This window comes from Hordeum vulgare, chromosome 2H (genome assembly GCF_904849725.1).
Source record: "Hordeum vulgare subsp. vulgare chromosome 2H, MorexV3_pseudomolecules_assembly, whole genome shotgun sequence".
Classification (NCBI taxonomy): domain Eukaryota; kingdom Viridiplantae; phylum Streptophyta; class Magnoliopsida; order Poales; family Poaceae; genus Hordeum; species Hordeum vulgare.
The window spans coordinates 33247425-33271018 of record NC_058519.1 but is presented as its reverse complement, the minus strand read 5'-3'; the positions used below and the strand labels follow the sequence as shown (position 1 = coordinate 33271018).

The 23594-nt window shown below is 44.8% G+C and overlaps 1 protein-coding gene and 1 non-coding gene across 2 annotated transcripts; one reads left to right on the top strand and one right to left on the bottom strand.

Moving 5' to 3' along the window:
* Nucleotides 1-872: 872 nt before the first annotated feature.
* On the top strand, nt 873-4480 carry LOC123424664 (rhodanese-like/PpiC domain-containing protein 12, chloroplastic). The gene is made up of 8 exons (XM_045108321.1): nt 873-1231; nt 1431-1553; nt 1999-2090; nt 2705-2805; nt 2886-2996; nt 3751-3859; nt 4022-4072; nt 4162-4480. The coding sequence occupies exons 1-8, from the start codon at nt 991-993 to the stop codon at nt 4240-4242; spliced, it is 909 nt and encodes a 302-aa protein (XP_044964256.1). The 5' UTR covers nt 873-990; the 3' UTR covers nt 4243-4480.
* A 356-nt stretch (nt 4481-4836) lies between these two features.
* Nucleotides 4837-4909, bottom strand: TRNAA-CGC. Its single transcript has one exon. It is a non-coding gene; the product is annotated as a tRNA-Ala (tRNA).
* Nucleotides 4910-23594: the final 18685 nt, after the last annotated feature.

Below are 23594 nucleotides of genomic sequence, written 5' to 3'. Positions count from 1 at the left end.
GATTGCTCGTGCGCGACCTCCACGTTGACCAGATCCGCTGGCTGGAAGGCTTCCATGGCGGAGAAGAAGGTTCGGAGCACGTGATGGGCGGGGCAATGGCTGCCGACGAGGGGGGGGGGGACACGGAAATTTCCCTCGCGCCAAATCTCGTTGTGGATAAGGGACGAGCTTTGGTCGGCCTTCCACCCCGTGAATCTGAAGGTTGAGGACGACTTTTGCCGCGCCCCACAATTTTTTACGAATCGGACGCGTTTGCAGGATCTGGTCTGACAGTATTTTTCATCCCGATTCGTATTTTAACGATTATTTTACGGATCGGGGCATTATAGGGGGTGTGCTAGAGATGTTCTTAGGCCCCGGAACTTCGGACTCTAGACTGCTGCTGCTGCTGGGCGGGGAGTAGAAGGGGAAGGATCGAAGGCAAAATCACACCAAGCCATGCTTCTCTTTGCACAGAAGGACATAATTATGCGTACAGATTCCTCCACCAAGATCTGTGCCATCCAACTCCAATCCTAGGGTTGACGTTGTGTTTTTCTGTTTATTTTTTGGAAAAGTCTATCCCTTAACCGGCAGATCGAGCGGAGGACATCCGCCACCTCCTTCGTTCGATACGTGAGCATGTGTCAGGCGTTCCTCGCAGAACAGCTCGCGCAGTCGGCTGACTTTTCAACGGGTCGGCGGCATCTGTCCTACGACGACGAGCGGCATGGACCCGAGCACACAGAAGATTCTGAGTAACTGGTTGGTCGCGCGGTGACCAGGGGAGCAGTGGCTCGCCGGCGAGCAGCTCCGCCATGACGCAACCGAGCGACCAGGCATCCACGAGCTCCTCCAAGTAGCGGATGTTTAGTAAACTTCCTAGCAGGCCCCAATATTTTTTGGCCAAAAAGGCCCATTTTCTATCCTAGTCGCTCCCGCATATTCCCCACCCCCCTTCCTCTTCCGTCGCGGCGAAGACGACGGCGACAGTTAGCCGGCCGGCCAGACATGCTCGGTCTCAGAGCCACCAGGGCCGCGCGCCTCCCGTGCCCCTACCCCTCTCCGTGCTCCGCCGCCCAGGCGGCCTCCCTTTCCGGTCCCGCGCGCCGCGGCCCGCCCCTCGCCGTCGCCAGCCCCGCGCCGTCGCCGCCCGCCGCCCTCTCGCTCCTCGCGTCCGCGCGGCCCGTCTCCGCGGCGTGGGGCTCGGCCATGCGGCCCGCCGGCGAACACCCCCGGCCCGGCACCAGGGGTGAGTCGTAGGGCTGGCGCTGTCGCTCGCGTGCCCGTCAGTTTGGCCGCGGGGATTGGGGAGCATTTTGTTCGGTTGTGGATTTCCGCTTCCTTTTAACGTAGCCATGCTTGCAATCTTTTGCGTTGATTTGGGGGGTGATTAGTTAGGGGCATGGGATTGATTAGTGACTAGCTGACATGAATCTCTGTTTGACAAGTTCTCTGCACCGCTGCCGCAAGTAGTGCTCCTAGAGAGGGAAAGGAAGTGCTGGTCCAGCATCTGCTTGTTGGTGAAAAGGATGCCAGGCTTCTGGTCGATCTGGAGAAGAGCATCGCGTCAGGTGACTGCTCAAACTGTTGTTCATTCTCCTTTTCGTATGGCTTACTAGTCTGTTCGTTTTGTAGTATCTAATTAGTCCAGAATCATATGATCCAGTGTGACGCAATGTGTGGCCCTTGTAAAATGGGTGTCCTCGAGTTATGTTCTATACGACTCTGTCTGCTTCAATGCATCCAATCTATGCAGTATGTTTCGTGGTTTTTCTAAATTCAGGACTGTGTTGTGAAATAAGAAATGCGTATTGCTTAGCATACATGCTGAGCTGAACTGCATCACTGATGTGGATGGTGATATATGTACAACCATTTTTTTTGGATATTTATGTGAAAAAACTTGCATTGAAGACTAGGAGACGTTAGAAGTGCTCAATAGCTGGCTTGTTTTCGTTCTTGAGAAATCATTGATTGTTATGATGATGAGAACCATTGTTTATGTTTGAATTTCAGGAGCTGACTTGAGTGATTTAGCAGTGGAGCACTCTTTGTGCCCATCGAAAGAAAATGGTGGAATGCTTGGGTGGGTTCGGAGGGGACAGATGGTACGACATCGACTTGCTTTTCCAGTATATACTAGTAGAAGAGTATTGTGTTCGGACTTCACATATTATAATTGTTTAACCGGGACACCTACTGCACAGTGGAATTGCAGTGTTCAACTGGAAATGCATGTTTCATAGTACATTTTTCTTATTAGCATTGAATTTGTTTGATTCTGTGGTGGAATTTACTTCTTTCTTACTCATAAATTATGAAGAGCTACCAACATCGTCAACTAGCAAAAAAGAACATGTAAAATATTATTGTTGGTACTGTTTCTTGGTTGTTTGCATATTCGCGGGGAACTGGTAGCCTTACCACAAGTTTATTCCATCTTGTTGAACACTTCTATACGTTGCTATATACAGCTAAATCCATCAGCCGATGATTTCACTGTTCTTGACTGACGTGCTGCTCTCAGCCATCTAAGTGTCTGGTTAGAACTAAGAACTAGCTAGTTTATTTCCTGAAACTCCCATCCTTTCATCTGTTGCCACCATGCAAATGTTATTTTCCGTTGGATGCTGATATTTCAGTCTCTAGCACTGGGTCTGTCCACTGATATTTCAGTTTTTGTCTCAACAGTACTTTGAACGTTATTGCTTGACTTGAGCAGGTACCAGAGTTTGAAGAAGCAGCATTTAGTGCGCCTTTGAATAAAGTTGTGCGGTGTAAGACAAAATTTGGATGGCATTTAGTGCAGGTGCTCTCTGAGAGGTAGATGATTCTAACAACACATGATGTTGTATCTTGGTACACATGAATAGGTAGTCATATCTTGTGCCACCAATTGGCAGGGATCAATGCTTGCTGCAAGATATTCAACCAGAAGAGCTTCACGCAAAAATGCAAGATCCTAGTTTTATTGAAGAAGCTCAATTGATTGATGTTCGGGAGCCTGATGAAGTGTAAGATTCTTCACTATTGCACCAATGTCCCAGTTATTGTTAATACACTGACCCAACATTCCAAATAATAAGTCATCCACTAACTCATGATAGATGCCTGTATGAAAGGCACACATAACTGGGATGCAAGATACATCTCCAGTATTTTGCATTTTGCTCAATAGCACAAGAATTCTTGCAACAGTCTTAATCTTGACTTTGACAAGAAGATGATAGAGGTTTATGTGGTGAACCAAAGCGTTATTGTGGGACTTGTCCACATCTTTTGAGAGTTTGGTAGATAATGAATTTCATTTTGTCCCTTCTGAACAATTAAAACGTAAAAGTGTGTACCAGCTACGACATCTTTGTTGTTGTTCGAAAACACCTTTGTATATTGTCTCAGGATTAAACTGTTGGAACAATGAGATAGTCTGCAGCGTTGTATAGACTTGCAGTGTATAAATCCTTTTACAGACTTATAGACTTTGTATATTGTCTCAGGATTAAACTGTTGGAACAATGAGATAGTCTGCAGCGTTTTATAGACTTGCAGTGTGTAAATCCTTTTACATACTTAAGAGTGTGTTATTCCCCCTACATTTGAGAGACCAAATTGGGTTGCAGAATTCCATGATTCATCATTTAAAGTCGGATACTGGACCAGGTTTTTGCTTTGTGAACATATTATTGTGATGGCCATGTTCGTTGTGTTTGCTTATCCTAATTTTCACCCGGTGGAGTTGATGCTCATTTTACACTTCTTCCTTGGCAGGGAGAGAGCATCCCTTCCAGGCTTCAAAGTTCTACCTCTCCGCCAATTTGGAACCTGGGGACCGGTCATGACAGATGAATTTAATCCCCAAAAGGACACTTATGTTCTGGTAAGTTTGTTACTACGATGAAAATTGCTGCGTAAATGCCAGTGGCCTAAAAGACTGAAGTATATAATGCTTCCACTTCCTACTCCTAAAGATTATGAGTTGATAGCAACTGCTTCAGTGTGTTATGGCACTTTCTAACTTTGCCTTCGCCCATTGTTTCAGTGCCACCATGGCATGCGCTCGATGCAGGTAGCCAAGTGGCTGCAGTCACAGGTAACTGAAGACTCCTTACCAGTGCATGTAGAGCAATTGTGCAATGGTTATTACAGCATCCTCTGACGAGGTGACACATCGTTTTGCAGGGATTCCAAAAGATTTACAATGTTGCGGGCGGAATCCACGCGTACTCGGTGAAAGTCGATTCTTCCATCCCGACTTACTAGCCGTCATACTGATCACCATTACAACTCCAGAGGCTTCTCTGCTTTTTACCATGCCGAACTGAAATCATGTCCGGTGCCTATTTTGTAGAATTTGGCATTGGTTTTGTGCCAATGTCAGGATTCAGAGATAATTTTTTTCTTCCCACGCTGAATCTTGTAAGAGTTATTTTTGGAGAACTAGTATGGATCATATCTTTACGAATATATAAATGAAATACTTGAGAGATGGTTATTGGAAGAGTCGTCATCGAATTCCCCTATGGCATTTTGAATCTGTGATCATATCGGCGCCTCTGTTTTTCAAAAGCCATCAGGTGCGATATTCTATCGATCCCGTTTAGGCTGCTTCTTATCTGGTAAAATCTGAAAAATTGTATAGTTGACTTGAAGGAAAACAATAAAAAATCACGTGCGATATCTATCGATCCCGTTTAGGCTGCTTCTTATCTGGTAGAATCTGAAAAATTGTATAGTTGACTTGAAGGAAAACAATAAAAAATCACGTGCGATATTCTATCGATCCCGTTTAGGCTGCTTTTTTATCTGGTAGAATTTGAAAAATTGCATAGTTGTCTTGAAGAAGACTAAAAAAGTTGGAGGTGCGGGGAATCGAACCCCGTGCCTCTCGCATGCGAAGCGAGCGCTCTACCATATGAGCTACACCCCCATTTGCTGGTTTGCTCACTACTAAATCCATAATATTTCTTCGACGCAGAAAGAAGCGCACAGTTGCTGTATCCATTTTGTGGTGAGGCGGATGATATTGGCTGGCTTACGGTCACTGACATATGGGACCGTGAACCATACAGCCCACACATCGATGACACTAAGTCACCTGGCGTTACGCTGGCCAATCTGAGCTCTAGTGTTGTCTACCTATACGAGTTCAATTCTTGAATTGAGAGCACAAACTAATGTGTCGCATCCTCAAACATTCACACGGTCTTGTTAAGCTGTGTATGCGATATAGGATAGATCATAGATTTATTTATCTTAGCAACCTTTGCTTTAAATATACCTATTGTTTCAATAAGATGGTTTTTTAAGGACTCAACACATGATATTAAACATCAAAGTCTAAAGAGTGAGGGCAAAATTTGTGTGCTACTCCCTCCGTTCACTGTTATAAGATGTTCTAACTTTTTCCGAATCATATGTATATACGTATTTTAGTGTTTTTGTTCACTCATGTCAGTCCAAATATAGTCTTATCCAAAACATCTTATAACAGTAAACGAAGGGAGTATCTTTTAGCCTAACACACTCAACAAACCTTTGTAGCTTCTCCATGGGGTATACCTTGTCATTTTGTATATATAACTTGTGTTTTAATTGGAATACATGCATATGTTTGAGTGTGTGTGCCGCGCATGTGTGTGTGTGTGTGTGTTTGTGTGTGTGTGTGTGTGTGAGAGAGAGAGAGAATATGTGCTCTTATAAAAAACACTAAACATGAATCTGGTTAAATTGCATGTGCAAAATAGAAAATTGTAAAACAAAATATTATTTTGAAGAATAACATTGAAGTAAAACTTGAAATTCACATGCAACTAAAACTAGTGGCGGGATCATGTTCTATGACATCTCAATAAGGGTACTTAATTAACTTCCATAAGAAGTTGTACTTGGATTGGTAGCTCCATGTACATTGTAGGTCATTTTTTCTCTTTGTGATGTGAATAAAGTGGAACAAAGTAAAACTAGAATGGTTCAGTCACCTGATGATCTGGTTTGAATCATAATGTACAAATATATGGACAAGTAGCCAGCAAGGACAATTGTAATGCATTGTCTTTCTTATAAACCATCTATTGTGGTTTCTCTTTCTCTTATTTCCCTCTCTTCCTCATCCTTCTCCGTTGATGGTGTGCCTTGTTTTGGCCCCACTATTTCTTCTTTGGTAGTGTTACTGCTTGGAGTGGGGATGCGAGAGGAGCTTGGGCTCCTACCGTAAATAGTAGGATTAGGGTCCTTGTCTTCGTGGTGTTTGGACTTGCGCCAATGACTACCATCGACCATCAGAGCTCCCGTGCAACGTGCAATGGTTTGCACTGCCTCCATGGTGGAGGAGTGATGAAGGGAACACACTCCCTATAAATAAGATCACATGCGCCCTCAAACAAGCCTTTGTGGGGTCCACCTATTCCCTTCGTGCCGGCACGGAGGCTTAACACCGAGGGATCCCAACATGCTTGCTTTGCGGGTCACTTGCCTCGTCGGATTCGAGTTTTCGATGATGATGGAGTTGTCCCCTGATCTAGAAGAGATACTTTGGATTCTCTTTGCATTGCGAGTTGAGCAAGCATGAGAGTAGCAGCAAAGACGATGCAAATACACACGACATGGTCAATCAAACAACACTGAACTTGGAGAGGCCATGGCGCCCACAAAGGTGGTCGAAGGCCCATTCCCTCTAGTGATCTGATGGTCGAAGGGCGACCCCTTTTATTCCTCTTGGCGATGATGCCATATGAGGAAGGCAAACACGACTTTAGTGTAGGGCCCAAGTCGTGTAGCCATTGAGGGCGGCTTGTCGGACCAAGTGGCCTCGATGGCTGAGGTGCTCTTTGCATAAATTAGGTACCACGTTGCCTTTCTGGATTTAGTCTGGATCCTATTATGATATTGCTCTATACCACCGTTTGATGATCAATGATGCATTTTGTCCTTTTTGTCCCTTCTTTTTATGTTTAAAATGTGTGTTGTCTCTTGGGCTATAACAGCGGAGGCAAACAAGGAGGCCTTTGGTAGGTTACGACATTTTTATAATATTTGCATCTGTGACTGAGCTAGGTCCAACTGAGTAAATACGTACCAAATACCATGTTTCGCACACAGTTGGGTAGACTACATATAGGCTGGATGCATTAGGAAAACAAGTACACCTTGCGTTTTGTAGCGACCCGACTCAAAACGAGTCAAGCCTCTGTGTTTCTGTGCCATCCCTGGATCACTATGCTGGCACACACAATACATCAATGTATATATCAAAGTGCAATCACATGTAAATAGCGTAAAACTGATATATACCTTAAATATCTCAGCGGAAGCAGTCAAGGGAGTGGAGTCCTAATAAACACCAATGGCAAGTTGAGTGTAGACCGTAACCCTGAATCGTACTCTTACTCGTCGAAGAAAATATCTGCAACATAAGACGTTGCAGCCGTGTAGGTCAGCATATTGAATATGCCGGCAAGTCACATAAGAGAGGGGTGAAAAGCAATCATCTATACTATATGCATATATGGCAGGTGCGGCTATAAATTTTTAGCGAAAAGCAAGTTTTCTCCTACATCAAGAGAGGGCTAAAAGCAAAATGTTACTACATTGTTGGTTGTTAACGAGATGGTTCCACCAACCAATTCTCGTACCCATGTTGTCAATAATACCCACATCAATATTATTATTTGTGTTGAGAATTTCAGATAACTTCAGTTCCTTTGGCTCAAGTTGTCCATGACCGTGGACACGGCTAATCGATTAGGTTTGAGTACTCTGCAGAGTTTTGCACACGTTCCCCACAAGATTTGATCGCCTCCGAATATGTCCTCGCACTTCAGGGTGTTTGAAGACCGGATGATCAAAACATGGTCTTTCAACGGGTCCCTCTGAATCCCTGTCGGTGCCCATCCAATCCTACCATTCTTCTACATCTGCTAGCACCGCCTGTCCAGAGTCGCCGCGTTGTCCAACCAAGCCAGAGCCCATAATGACTTGTGGCTGTGCAGGTAAGCCTTGGGTCTTGAAAATATCCGTCCGTCTCTTTGAGCCTGGGTGAAGCTTTCCGCAAGATGTCATGGCCGTCTCCAGCATCCCGGGTCATCCACTGGTTTCTCCAGGGAGCCGATCAACCGTCCTTCACCCAGAGTTGCATTGCATCACGAGGTCTTGAAAAGTCTTGACTTAACCGGTCTTGGTTATTAAATTATTCTCGCTTCACTCGTGGTAAACTATCAACCAGAATCCCGTCTACTCAAGCATAGCAATATGAAATTTGTCATCCCGGGCCAAGTAACGGGGTTGTTGGGTGCCTACCACATGATACTACAATATGTAACCATAATTTCCAAGTACCTACTCAGCATGCAATTGGGCATAGGATGGTAGAACTACGATGCATAAAACATAGGTGATACATGATCAAATGACTTGCCTGGTGATGTTGGCGAAGAAGAATTTCTTGAGAAATATCTTGATAGACTACTCGTCACTCTTCGATGAAATCTATATAACAAACATATCATTCACATAAGCACTCATACTAGCAATCATTCTAGCAATCAAAACAAAAGAGGGAGCGAATAGGAATCCGAAGGAAACTTCAAATAAGACTAGGGAGTCCTCTACTACATCAAACACTAAATAGTTTTTGTCCAACGGAAAATAATAACAGGGAACTAATATATAAATTTAACTAAGATAAAATAAACTATTTTTCACAAAACTTTTTGAAAGTATTTCCAAACGGGATTTGAAACAGTAGAGAAACCAATTGCAAGTTATTAGGGAACTAGAATTGATTTCATGATAACATATAAAAATAAAAATCAAAACTTGTTGCAAACCTACTGTTAACTAACAGAAACAAAACATAATCTTTTTGAAATATAAAAGAAAATAATTTAAAAACAATTATAGAAAAGGAAATAGCCATAATCCTAAAAGAGGTGAAACAGAAATTGTTTCACAAGAAACAATGAGCTAAAATACTCAAACAAATCTGAAATTTTTATCACTGATAAATAAGATCACTAGTGATCAGTAGCAAAAGGAATTAAATTAAAAGCTATTTTTAAACTCCTGGAAAAGGCAAAACAAGGTTTAAACTAAATCTGATCTAATTCAAATTTGAAAATTTCAAACATAGACAAATTATATGTTTTTAAAAACTACAGAAAAATTGTTATCTACTCGAAAAAGAATCAACCTCGTTGGAGTTGTGGATCAAAAGTTATGAGCAAAACAAAACTGCCTCTGTTTTTGAATTAAACTAAAAATAGAAAAATCTAACTAGTGCACGGGGGGGGGGGGGGGGGGGGGTATGTGGCGTGCTCTCATTGGCTAAGGGGTGTGAGTGCTGTGGGGGTTCTAGCAAACTACCGCTATTTAACCAAAACCTCTTCGGCTAAAATTAAGTGAAGTAAACCGGCTCGATTTTTAACTGAAAACCGAAGGGTTATCTGCCATCTAATCTAACACGTATATTTGAGATCCAACGGCTACAGGGAAGATGGAGGCTCACAGCGAGGTGGAGGCGCTCCGGCGAGGTCCCCGGCGATGACAGAGGCGGAGACGAGTCGGGGAAGCGGCTCCGGTGACCCTCCGGCGGTGGCGACGGGTCGGGGAGGCGGCGGCGAGTCCCCTCCGGCGATTGGTGGTGGTGGCTAGGCGAGGGAGGTGGCTGTGTGAGCCCGGGGAGGCTCGGGGTGGCCGGGTGGAGCTCGACTCCGGCGAGGTGGCAGGGCGACGCTGCGGTGGCGGGGAGCTCGGGCTGGTTGGGGAAACGGGGTGCGGCGGGGCTCCCGCGCCCGGTGGTGGCGGCGGCGAGGCGAAACGGGGCCGGGGTGAGCTGCGGGGCGCCGGGGAGCTTCGGCTCCGGCGAGGTGGCGGCAGGGGCGGCGAAGCTTGGGCAGGGGCGGCGAGGAGGGGAAACGGGGCGAGGAGAGGGGCTCGGGGCCGGCTACTTATAGGGGAGAGGGGAGACTGCGGAGGGAAGGAGATCGGCGAGGCGGGGGCAAGTCCGGCAATGGCGGGGTGGCCGGCTGGGCAAGGAAAGTGGAGGGAGGCGCGAGGGAGAGAGAAGGAAGGAGAGGTGGGCGCGGGGTGCGCTGGAGGCGGGGTCGACCAGGTGGGGGAACGGGTGGGGCCGGGCGTCAGCGAGGGGGTGCGGGAGGGGTTCGGTCAGTTTGACCGAGAGGAAAAAAAGGGGAAGGGATCCCGGGCCAGGGGGTGGGCCGATTCTATAATGCGCCCACGCGCTTTCCTCTTAAAAAAATCGGTTTCCTGTTTTAGTCTTTTTTCAAAAACAAAAACTAAAACAAATTAAAAGGCAACAAACAAAATAATTAATATAGGGTATTATATATCAAAATGATCAGAAAAATATCCTCTACTCGATTAACATTTTTCCAAAACCAAAATAAAAACTTTTCAAAAATGTTTTTTTTCCAGAAAAATCCCTAAGGATTTATTTTCTTTTTGGCAATTAATTTCTTCATAAAACTTTGGCTCAAAATATTTCAGAAATGCCTCACATTTTGGAGGGTCATTTTCCTCCGCTCTTTTTTGCGTGCAAGAATTTTGTCGGGGCATTTTCTCGGGGAAGAAAAATATAGAAAAGCAAAAGGAATTTTTTTCAAAGGATTCAAATGCAAACTCCATTCAAATTCTTTATAGTTGAAGAAGTCATGTCATCTTCTCTCTTTGCTTTTAAAAGATTGAATTTGAATTCATCGGAGATGGGGAAAGTCATTTTATTCCCTCTCATTAAAAAGTTTTTGAAAAGTTTCAAATTTCACTCAAGTTTCAATCACTCAAGCAAACAAACAAACAATATAATAATTATATTGACATTCCAAAATTTGGGATGTTACAAACCTACCACACATAAAATGAATCTCGTCCTCGTGATTTGAAGAGGCTAGAAAGAAAGGTTAGGGTTTGGGGGTCTTCTAACAAATCCAGCTTCCCGCAAAGTGGGATGCTACCACACTTAAAATGAAGATTACTGGTCCCTCAAAATGTTTTAACGATCCTGTGGGGTTTTGGCAGCTGACTTCGCACAGTCTTAAATCCTTTGGTGATGCTCTCCCGTTATATTCATAACGTTTCCATCAAAATCGAGGGTTCCCCTGTGGATATAAGCTTCTTCCGTTACTGGGTCTTCTTTAACTCACAGTCTTGTGGCCAATTCTAAATAACCTATCGGTGATTCTCATGGTGGTCTACCATTTGTGGTTATCCTGCAGAGAGAGGGGTCTTGTCTTCATCCTCACCGTAAAATTTCCTACGCGTGACAAAAATGCCATGTACATGGGGCTTTCATCATACCATTCTAAGGCTTAAACAAAAGCTTCAAAGAACGTCGTCTCTCACTATGGGTAAGTCTCTCAGATTTACCATTCCGAATAGCAAGAGAATGATAATAGTAAGTCGTCATGGTGGCCAAGCCATGTCGCACTGAAATCATTACCTTGTATAAGGCCTAGTGAATCTCGTATTCTAACACTTGGGCATCCTCACAAGCGTTGCAGAATTTCTCTTGTCCACAAACGAAGTTCGGATAATCCATTGGTTCTACAAGCTGAACAAAACATCTACCGTATCTTCACAACTCTCTGGCTTTCGTATGTTCCTAAGAAAACGTTTGCTGATCCATCATAGCTTCTTCCATAAATCATATTCATTTCATAATCAATCCTTTATTACATCCTTGCTTTCTTCAAAATTCCAACTCAAAAGTAATTTATTACAAATGCTGCCATCCACATTGTTCGGTATGGTCGAGCATTTCTGCCAACATTATTCATTCATCTCTCTTGGAGGTACTTTAGTTCCACTCGAAATTTCCAATGTGCTCCTTGAAATCATCCATCTTTTGCTTCATCATGGTGGTCATGAGCTTCATCTCCATCATCTCCGCATGCACTTCACTCAGGTATTCCTGGGTATGATGGAGTCTTGCTTCAAGTATTTCTCCAATTTGACGTATGGCTTCCATGGCAGCTTCACGAACAACATCAAAGAAGGTTGCTCGTGGTACACGTCAAATGAAAAAGTATTGCCCCATAGTCTTTGGACAAACTCCTTTCACACGGTGGAGATGTACTTCCACATACCAAAGTTCCACTCCATTTTCCACAAATGGGTAGCCTTTGTAGACTGCATCTCCTTCAAGATGAATGTGCTTCATCATGTCCTTCAGGATTTTCGGGTAATCATGATCACTGGTCAGGGTCATGATCGTTTCGGGGCCCTTGAGGAATGACTCGTAGAGAGTTGTCATCTGCAGGTGTCAGTAAATAGGTACTCAGAGGAATGTATGTGTCTCCTTGGTAATCATGGTACATTCCTACTCAGTGGATCCTGTGGGTTTGCCGATTACTACCACACTTAAAATGAATTATAGTCATGCCTGCATAGACCATATTTTCTCATATCCTCATAAATGTTCAGAGATCTTTGTTCGAAGAGAAACAACGCATACAGTTTCAGCATAGGCAATCATGAGATAATAAATTCCATTTATTCATGATGTTATTACAATCTCAGGGACTTCTGTTACAAAAAAATTCACTCCATGATCTCATGAAAAACAAGAGTTCTTCAGATTACACTAATTGCCGTGGTCAAAACTTAACTACTCCTTTTTAGCTTTCTTCCTTTGTGGACAATCGCTAGCAAAATGTCCTGCTTCCTTGCAACGAAAGCAAATGAGTTCTGACAAGTCTCGAGGCGTCTTAGTGTTTGCTTTTGCTCCTTGGGTTTCCGGCTTCCTTCCTGAGCACATGTATTTGTGGTGGCCAAATTCCATACACTTGTAACATCTGACATGACTCAGGTCTATATCTACAGAGATTTGGCTCTTCCGAGGGTACTTTTTCTTCTTTCCGGACTCCTTTATTTTGGCCAGTTCTTCTATTTCAAGTGGATCAATCTCCACTTTTTCCGTCGAGAAGTTTCCCAGATAATCTTGGCTTCTCTTCGTGCAATCCTGTGAATAATGTCCTTCTTCTCCACATGAGTAGCATGCATTGGAGAAAAATCTGGTCAGACCTTGTCCATCAGGGTCTTCAATATTTTCGTTCATCACCGGTTCTTCTAGAATCTTCTTCTTGAGGCTTTCCTTCACTGCATCTTTCTGCTGCTCGACAACTTGTTGCACCTTGGGGTAAAGGTGACACTGAGCTGGGTAGTGGGTGGTTCCTTCACAAAGGAAACAAGTCACCTGACTTGTCACGCCCAAGATGCGACCCTATCCTCAATTTGGCACGAAGGCCTCGTCAGGGATAGAAGCGCATCTCGTCGTGTCGCAAGAATGGATATCGTTACAAGTACATGTACTGAAAAGAAGAGATATATATACAGAGTTGGCTTACACTCGCCACAAGCTACATTAGAGTCACATCAGTACATTACATAATCATCAAGAGTAAGAGCAGGGTCCGTCTACGGACGAAAACAAACGACAAAAGAAGAACGACGTCCATCCTTGCTATCCCAGGCTGCCGGCCTGGAACCCATCCTAGATCGATGAAGAAGAAGAAGAAGAAACAACTTCAAATGAACAATCAACGCGCTCGCGTCAAGTAACATTTACCTGTACCTGCAACTGGTGTTGTAGTAATCTGTGAGCCACAGGGGACTCAACAATCTCATTTCCAAAGGTATCAAGACTAGCAAAGCTTAATGGGTGAGGTATGGTTAAGTGGTGAGGTTGCAGCAGCGACTAAGCATATATTTGGTGGCTAACTTACGAGTACCAGAAATAAGAGGGGGAAGATCTACGCATAGCGGACGTGAACTATGGATGATCAAATGAATGATCCTGAACCCCTACCTACGTCAGACATGACCCCACCGTGTCCTCGATCGGAGAAGGAACTCACGAAATAGACAGTCACGGTTACGCACACGGTTGGCATATTTTAATTAAGTTAACTTCAAGTTATCTAGAACCAGTGTTAAACAAAGTTTCCACGTTGCCACATAACCGCGGGCACGACTTTCCGAAAGATTTAACCCTGCAGGGGTGCTCCAACTAGTCCATCACAAATTACCACAAGCCGCATAGAAATCCTCAATCACGAAGCTCGCGATCTCGTCGGATTCCCTAGTGGAAAACCTCAACTCTGAGATTACCCAAAGCATCACCGGAATCCCGATGCACAAGATATCTCGTCAAAGGTAAAACTAATCCAGCAAGGCCGCCCGACGTGTCGACGATCCCGATAGGAGTCGCATACCTCATTCTCAGGACACGACGGATGAGCGATGGTTACCACGCCAAACGCCGGGTTGCCCCGGGTAGCGTTAATAAGCTGCTCTGTTTGGACCAACACTCATGAGGAGCACTGGCCCGGGGGTTGATTAAAATAGTCTGCGGGTGCCGGCGGGTCCCTATGCATTATTATTAGGTTATTAGGCAAATGTAGTACCAATGTTGGGCCTTGCCAGACCAGCTTTAATCTAAAACGAATTATCAAGGGGGTCCCCATAACAACCCCGATCGTGTTAGGAGCGCTCAATTATGGAACATAACACCGGTAGCCGGAAACTAAGGGGGCAAAGGTGGAACAAAACACCAGGCTAGAAAGGCCGAGCCTTCCACCTTTTACCAAGTATATAGGTGCATTAAATTAAATAGCATTTAATAGGGTGATATGACAAGGAACCCATGTTATCACATGGAAGCATCTGCACCTGCAACTAGCAGCGCTATCAACAGGGTTAAGCAAGCAGTAACATAGCCAATCAGTGGTTTGCTAGGTTGAACAGGTTGAAGGTTTTCATGGCATTGTTGAGAGGCTAATATTTAACATGTGGTAAACAACGAGACATAATCGATAGAAGCGATAAAACTAGCATGGCAATGATAGTAATGGTATCTGGGGAAATGATCATCTTGCCTGAGATCCCGCTTGGAACAAGAACGGCTCCGTGAAGCAGACGAACCTACGTAGTCGAACGGGTCCTCACAATCCGGCACGCTTGCGGAACTCTATCGATACGGAGGGAAATGGAAACAAGCATCAACACACGATATACACCACACGATGCAAGACACACATGATGCATGAACGGTTCCATGATGCGAGGCATGACAATCACAACAATCAAACACTACACATTAAGTGAAGTTCAATATGCAACGAGTTGCATATTGACGAAACTTCACATATGAATTATTTAGTTCACTCCCGGTTATTAACACGGCAACATTAATGTTGTGAAACATGCAAGAGGTGAAGCGGAAATTAAACTACCTATCTAGACAATTTAAATGAGGTCGGAAATGACATATAGCACCTCCGAAACGACCTCACATGGTAATTTTCAATTCTGTCCAGATCTGATTTAACACCTTTAATTGGTTGTTAAACAGCAAAACAAATATACTCACGTGGTTCTACGCGTCAAGACAAGCAATTTACACATAAAGAACATCTCCTATGGAGCTACGGTTCAAAAGATACAAGCATCGCAAGATATGATGGCATGAATGCAATATGTGTGCAACGACGGTCACGAGCACCTCAAAACAAACAACCAGCAAGAGAAAATGAAACTACACGAGATTCTAAGCAAGTTCCATGTAGGACACAATCAAATCGGAGCTACGGTTCAACATCTACGAGCAAAATAAGAAATGACTACAATCTGCCAAAATCAGCCACATAGCATTTTCTACGCCCCACAACTACGGCTACACAACTCCGATATGCTCAAGCAAGGCATGGCACGGAAGAGGGCAAGAAGAACTACTACAAACAACTAACAACAACTATCATGACATCATGGATCACTAGGGAAAGAAGACACAAAATGGCATCTCACACACTATTTCAGACTTAGTGAAAATAACACCTCATGAAAGTGCAGTTTTCAGCCTGAAGCTATATTGACAACAGCAAAATCTATAGCTACAGGACTCTAAATGGCATGAAAATTTACAGCATGCTAGAGAAACACAAGGGGTACAAATAACTCCATTGGACCAACCTCAAAAGAGCTACAGATCACAAGATGCAAGCAAGACAAGACAGCAACAAAATAATAACAGATTCCACACTTAGAAATATTTCAGCTCCTCTAAAACAGCACTATTTCTAGCAACTGGAGAGCAAGAAATTGACACCTAAACATGCATTTCTATTGCAACCAAAAATACCAGGGGCTAAACAAAACATCCAAGATCAACTCTCTAGTTGACAACTCCGTCAAACGACGCACGGAATAAATCCTACGAATTAATCAAAAGGGCAACATAGCAAAATATCTCGCGAACTAACTTACTCGAAAGCTAGAAGTAATTGCACAGAAAAATCCATGGGATTTTTCTACCCCGGAAACATATAAAATATGTGGGGTTTGCAACACAAAATAATGCCACACATTAATGTGAGATAAACACCTATATACGGGAAAATAAGCTACCGGCAAATCCCTACACGTAAAAAATACAATTGACCGCTCTAAAATACATGGATAAATAGCCCCTAAAACATAGGCATTTCTAACATGGCATTCGAGCAATTCGAACACGCTCAGAAAATAAATGCGGGCACTTTCCTATTGAGACAGCACGTAAACCCATGCATACGATACGTCAAACAACGTCAAATAAATATGCAAGTTGCTAAATCGTATTCTACACGAAATTCGACACCAAAACCATATAAGATACGCCTCGTTTCGACTTACGGATTAAAAGTTACGGGGATTTTATTTAACGTCTAATTTTCTGGAATTTTAATTAAATCCCGAAAAATCCTAAATATACCAACGGGCCGAACAGGCAGCGCAATATAGTAGGCAACACCTAGGGCGGGGGATAGACGAGGGGAGGCCTCACTTTGGTGGGCTCGGCCCATGCAGTAGGAGGCGGAGGCGGACTGGATAGACAGTGGCCGACTGGGCCTCGGGGCGATTGGGCCGGCTCGGCGCGCTCCTGCGTGGCCCAGCAGCGCCTAGGGCACGGGCGGTTGCAGCGGCCACCTGGGCCGGCTGGCGCAGGACGCTGGCGTCGTCTCCTCGTCCCCTCGTCCTCCCGACCAGGAGCTTCTGGCGGCGGCGGTTGCCGACGAGAGGGAACCGACGCGGGGCTATGAGGGGAACCGGCTCGGCTTGCTGCCTCCTCCCGGTGAGATCTGGCCCGGGAACCTCCCCTCAGGCAGCTCGGACAGAGCGGGGCGACAGCTCGGTCCGGCGAGGACCCACGGTGGCGCGGCGAGGGAACCTCGGGCAGGAGCTCGCGAGGGACGCTGGCATACGGCTCCGGGGCTCCGGCGGCGAGGATGGCCGACGAAGAGGCGAACCCCGGTGGCGAGGAGGCTCGGGCTACTGCGGGCGGGAGGAGCTGCGGGGCTCGACGGGAGCAGGGAGGCTGCGGCGGCGGCGGGGCGATCCGGACCCGGGCGGGCCCCAAATGGGCTTCGCGGGCCCGGCGGCTGGAGAGGGAGAGAGGAGGCTGGCTAGGGTTAGGGGTAGGTGGCGCGGAAATCAAGGAGGGATTAGAGGGAGGCTGTCCGAAAATTAGAAGGGGTCTATATATAGACAAACGAGGGGGCTGGGTTGACCGGAATTTTGTTCCGGATCCAACCGCGGGGTCGGGTTCGGACGATTCCGAACGCGGGTATGGGTATGCGGCCGTGTAGAGGGGATATCCGGAGACGAGAGGGGGAACGGGCGGCGCGGCACGAATTTTAAAACACCGACAGACGTCCGACGGTAGACCAAATACGGTGCCGCTACTAGCGACCGTTCGGGTACCAGACGGTCTCCGATCGCGACGAAATTCGACAGGCGGCCTAGCTAGATTAAAATAAGACCGCACGTCAAATCTCGACCCGATCATAGGAAGTTTAACGCAGACTTTTTAAAACAGGGTTTCGACGGTGCCGCGGGCGCGTGCGAGTGCGGTCGGACTCAGAACGGACGACGACGAGAACCGGCAACTACTAACGAATGCAGGTTTTTTTTGGAAAACTGGCGGCAACGGCGATGCCGATGCAATGCAGATGATGCGGCAAATAAAATAAATCACACGACGAAAACGGAACAGAAGGGGAATCTTCTCGAACGTCGGCATCGGGCTGTCACATGACTACTTGGGCACTCCTCAGCTGGGTGATTTTCTTCACAATGAGTGCATCCATCCTTGTGTTCTCCCTGGGTGTGTCCTATTTCTCCACAGATCTTGCATGCACAAGTCTTCTCCTTCGGATTTTCATAGCATTTCTGAATAAGTCGGGATCTTAATAGAGTGTTCTTGAATTCGTCCCAGGTTTCTGCTCCACTAAATCCTTGTATGGCATGGTGCATTTTCCACCAGATAGCAGCACTTTGGGTAAAGTACTGGAGAGCGTGTTCCACTTCATACTTCCTTGAGATCAAGTTGCTCCCGAAGTGGTTCTCCATGTTCTGAATCCATATTTCAGCCTCCAGCTGGGTCATTGGTCCAGAGACTACAAGTCCAGCTTCATACTCCATCTAGTAGGGTTGAGGTTTTGGGGATGAGACGGGTAAGAGAGGGAGGGAGATACACACAATACAATTTTTTTTGAGAATAGGTTTTAGTTGTGGTCGTCGGAAAACACACACCAATGACGGCTCACAAATCATCGTAACTAACGTGGGTACATAATTGGGCTTTGGACTTCTAATGGTCATATAATTATTCGAACGCTTCAGGGTCTTCAATAGGTGTAGCTTCAATTCTTCAAATGCATGGTGAAATCCTCTTTACTTTGAAGTAGAACTCCGTTGATTCTTCATGAGGTCAAAGGGGTAAGGGGATTGTATAGCTATTTGAAGTGAGAGAGAACATTTGATGAAATTAGAAGAGATGAGAAGTGAAAGGTGTATTCGAAAATAAGATTTTTTTGAGAGATCCTATCATAAGAAGTTTCCAGTTTCTAGGGTCACGTCCTACAGTCAACATGTGCTCTGATACCATTTCTGTAGTGACCTGACTCAAAACGAGTCAAGCCTCTGTGTTTCTGTGCCATCCCTGGATCAGTATGCTGGCACACACAGTACATCAATGTATATATCAAAGTGCAATCATATGTAAATAGCGTAAAACTGATATATACCTTAAATATCTCAGCGGAAGCAGTCAAGGGAGTGGAGTCCCAATAAACACCAACGGCAAGTTGAGTGTAGACCATAACCCTGAATCGTACTCTTACTCGTCGAAGAAAATATCTGCAACATAAGACGTTGCAGCCGTGTAGGTCAGCATATTGAATATGCCGGCAAGTCACATAAGAGAGGGGTGAAAAGCAATCATCTATACTATATGCATATATGGCAGGTGGGGCAATAAGTTTTTAGCGAAAAACAAGTTTTCTCCTACATCAAGAGAGGGCTAAAAGCAAAATGTTACTACATTGTTGGTTGTTAACGAGATGGTTCCACCAACCAATTCTCGTACCCATGTTGTCAATAATACCCACATCAATATTATTATTTGTGTTGAGAATTTCAGATAACTTCAGTTCCTTTGGCTCAAGTTGTCCATGACCGTGGACACGGCTAATCGATTAGGTTTGAGTACTCTGCAGAGTTTTGCACACGTTCCCCACAAGATTTGATCGCCTCCGAGTATGTCCTCGCACTTCAGGGTGTTTGAAGACCGGATGATCAAAACATGGTCTTTCAACGGGTCCCTCTGAATCCCTGTCGGTGCCCATCCAATCCTACCATTCTTCTACATCTGCTAGCACCGCCTGTCCAGAGTCGCCGCGTTGTCCAACCAAGCCAGAGCCCATAATGACTTGTGGCTGTGCAGGTAAGCCTTGGGTCTTGAAAATATCCGTCCGTCTCTTTGAGCCTGGGTGAAGCTTTCCGCAAGATGTCATGGCCGTCTCCAGCATCCCGGGTCATCCACTGGTTTCTCCAGGGAGCCGATCAACCGTCCTTCACCCAGAGTTGCATTGCATCACGAGGTCTTGAAAAGTCTTGACTTAACCGGTCTTGGTTATTAAATTATTCTCGCTTCACTCGTGGTAAACTATCAACCAGAATCCCGTCTACTCAAGCATAGCAATATGAAATTTGTCATCCCGGGCCAAGTAACGGGGTTGTTGGGTGCCTACCACATGATACTACAATATGTAACCATAATTTCCAAGTACCTACTCAGCATGCAATTGGGCATAGGATGGTAGAACTACGATGCATAAAACATAGGTGATACATGATCAAATGACTTGCCTGGTGATGTTGGCGAAGAAGAATTTCTTGAGAAATATCTTGATAGACTACTCGTCACTCTTCGATGAAATCTATATAACAAACATATCATTCACATAAGCACTCATACTAGCAATCATTCTAGCAATCAAAACAAAAGAGGGAGCGAATAGGAATCCGAAGGAAACTTCAAATAAGACTAGGGAGTCCTCTACTACATCAAACACTAAATAGTTTTTGTCCAACGGAAAATAATAACAGGGAACTAATATATAAATTTAACTAAGATAAAATAAACTATTTTTCACAAAACTTTTTGAAAGTATTTCCAAACGGGATTTGAAACAGTAGAGAAACCAATTGCAAGTTATTAGGGAACTAGAATTGATTTCATGATAACATATAAAAATAAAAATCAAAACTTGTTGCAAACCTACTGTTAACTAACAGAAACAAAACATAATCTTTTTGAAATATAAAAGAAAATAATTTAAAAACAATTATAGAAAAGGAAATAGACATAATCCTAAAAGAGGTGAAACAGAAATTGTTTCACAAGAAACAATGAGCTAAAATACTCAAACAAATCTGAAATTTTTATCACTGATAAATAAGATCACTAGTGATCAGTAGCAAAAGGAATCAAATTAAAAGCTATTTTTAAACTCCTGGAAAAGGCAAAACAAGGTTTAAAATAAATCTGATCTAATTCAAATTTGAAAATTTCAAACATAGACAAATTATATGTTTTTAAAAACTACAGAAAAATTGTTATCTACTCGAAAAATAATCAACCTCGTTGGAGTTGTGGATCAAAAGTTATGAGCAAAACAAAACTGCCTCTGTTTTTGAATTAAACTAAAAATAGAAAAATCTAACTAGTGCACGGGGGGGGGGGGGGTATGTGGCGTGCTCTCATTGGCTAAGGGGTGTGAGTGTTGTGGGGGTTCTAGCAAACTACCGCTATTTAACCAAAACCTCTTCGGCTAAAATTAAGTGAAGTAAACCGGCTCGATTTTTAACTGAAAACCGAAGGGTTATCTGCCATCTAATCTAACACGTATATTTGAGATCCAACGGCTACAGGGAAGATGGAGGCTCACAGCGAGGTGGAGGCGCTCCGGCGAGGTCCCCGGCGATGACAGAGGCGGAGACGAGTCGGGGAAGCGGCTCCGGTGACCCTCCGGCGGTGGCGACGGGTCGGGGAGGCGGCGGCGAGTCCCCTCCGGCGATTGGTGGTGGTGGCTAGGCGAGGGAGGTGGCTGTGTGAGCCCGGGAAGGCTCGGGGTGGCCGGGTGGAGCTCGACTCCGGCGAGGTGGCAGGGCGACGCTGCGGTGGCGGGGAGCTCGGGCTGGTTGGGGAAACGGGGTGCGGCGGGGCTCCCGCGTCCGGTGGTGGCGGCGGCGAGGCGAAACGGGGCCGGGGTGAGCTGCGGGGCGCCGGGGAGCTTCGGCTCCGGCGAGGTGGCGGCAGGGGCGGCGAAGCTTGGGCAGGGGCGGCGAGGAGGGGAAACGGGGTGAGGAGAGGGGCTCGGGGCCGGCTACTTATAGGGGAGAGGGGAGACTGCGGAGGGAAGGAGATCGGCGAGGCGGGGGCAAGTCCGGCAATGGCGGGGTGGCCGGCTGGGCAAGGAAAGTGGAGGGAGGCGCGGGGGAGAGAGAAGGAAGGAGAGGTGGGCGCGGGGTGCGCTGGAGGCGGGGTCGACCAGGTGGGGGAACGGGTGGGGCCGGGCGTCAGCGAGGGGGTGCGGGAGGGGTTCGGTCAGTTTGACCGAGAGGAAAAAAAGGGGAAGGGATCCCGGGCCAGGGGGGTGGGCCGATTCTATAATGCGCCCACGCGCTTTCCTCTTAAAAAAATCGGTTTCCTGTTTTAGTCTTTTTTCAAAAACAAAAACTAAAACAAATTAAAAGGCAACAAACAAAATAATTAATATAGGGTATTATATATCAAAATGATCAGAAAAATATCCTCTACTCGATTAACATTTTTCCAAAACCAAAATAAAAACTTTTCAAAAATGTTTTTTTTCCAGAAAAATCCCTAAGGATTTATTTTCTTTTTGGCAATTAATTTCTTCATAAAACTTTGGCTCAAAATATTTCAGAAATGCCTCACATTTTGGAGGGTCATTTTCCTCCGCTCTTTTTTGCGTGCAAGAATTTTGTCGGGGCATTTTCTCGGGGAAGAAAAATATAGAAAAGCAAAAGGAATTTTTTTCAAAGGATTCAAATGCAAACTCCATTCAAATTCTTTATAGTTGAAGAAGTCATGTCATCTTCTCTCTTTGCTTTTAAAAGATTGAATTTGAATTCATCGGAGATGGGGAAAGTCATTTTATTCCCTCTCATTAAAAAGTTTTTGAAAAGTTTCAAATTTCACTCAAGTTTCAATCACTCAAGCAAACAAACAAACAATATAATAATTATATTGACATTCCAAAATTTGGGATGTTACAAACCTACCACACATAAAATGAATCTCGTCCTCGTGATTTGAAGAGGCTAGAAAGAAAGGTTAGGGTTTGGGGGTCTTCTAACAAATCCAGCTTCCCGCAAAGTGGGATGCTACCACACTTAAAATGAAGATTACTGGTCCCTCAAAATGTTTTAACGATCCTGTGGGGTTTTGGCAGCTGACTTCGCACAGTCTTAAATCCTTTGGTGATGCTCTCCCGTTATATTCATAACGTTTCCATCAAAATCGAGGGTTCCCCTGTGGATATAAGCTTCTTCCGTTACTGGGTCTTCTTTAACTCACAGTCTTGTGGCCAATTCTAAATAACCTATCGGTGATTCTCATGGTGGTCTACCATTTGTGGTTATCCTGCAGAGAGAGGGGTCTTGTCTTCATCCTCACCGTAAAATTTCCTACGCGTGACAAAAATGCCATGTACATGGGGCTTTCATCATACCATTCTAAGGCTTAAACAAAAGCTTCAAAGAACGTCGTCTCTCACTATGGGTAAGTCTCTCAGATTTACCATTCCGAATAGCAAGAGAATGATAATAGTAAGTCGTCATGGTGGCCAAGCCATGTCGCACTGAAATCATTACCTTGTATAAGGCCTAGTGAATCTCGTATTCTAACACTTGGGCATCCTCACAAGCGTTGCAGAATTTCTCTTGTCCACAAACGAAGTTCGGATAATCCATTGGTTCTACAAGCTGAACAAAACATCTACCGTATCTTCACAACTCTCTGGCTTTCGTATGTTCCTAAGAAAACGTTTGCTGATCCATCATAGCTTCTTCCATAAATCATATTCATTTCATAATCAATCCTTTATTACATCCTTGCTTTCTTCAAAATTCCAACTCAAAAGTAATTTATTACAAATGCTGCCATCCACATTGTTCGGTATGGTCGAGCATTTCTGCCAACATTATTCATTCATCTCTCTTGGAGGTACTTTAGTTCCACTCGAAATTTCCAA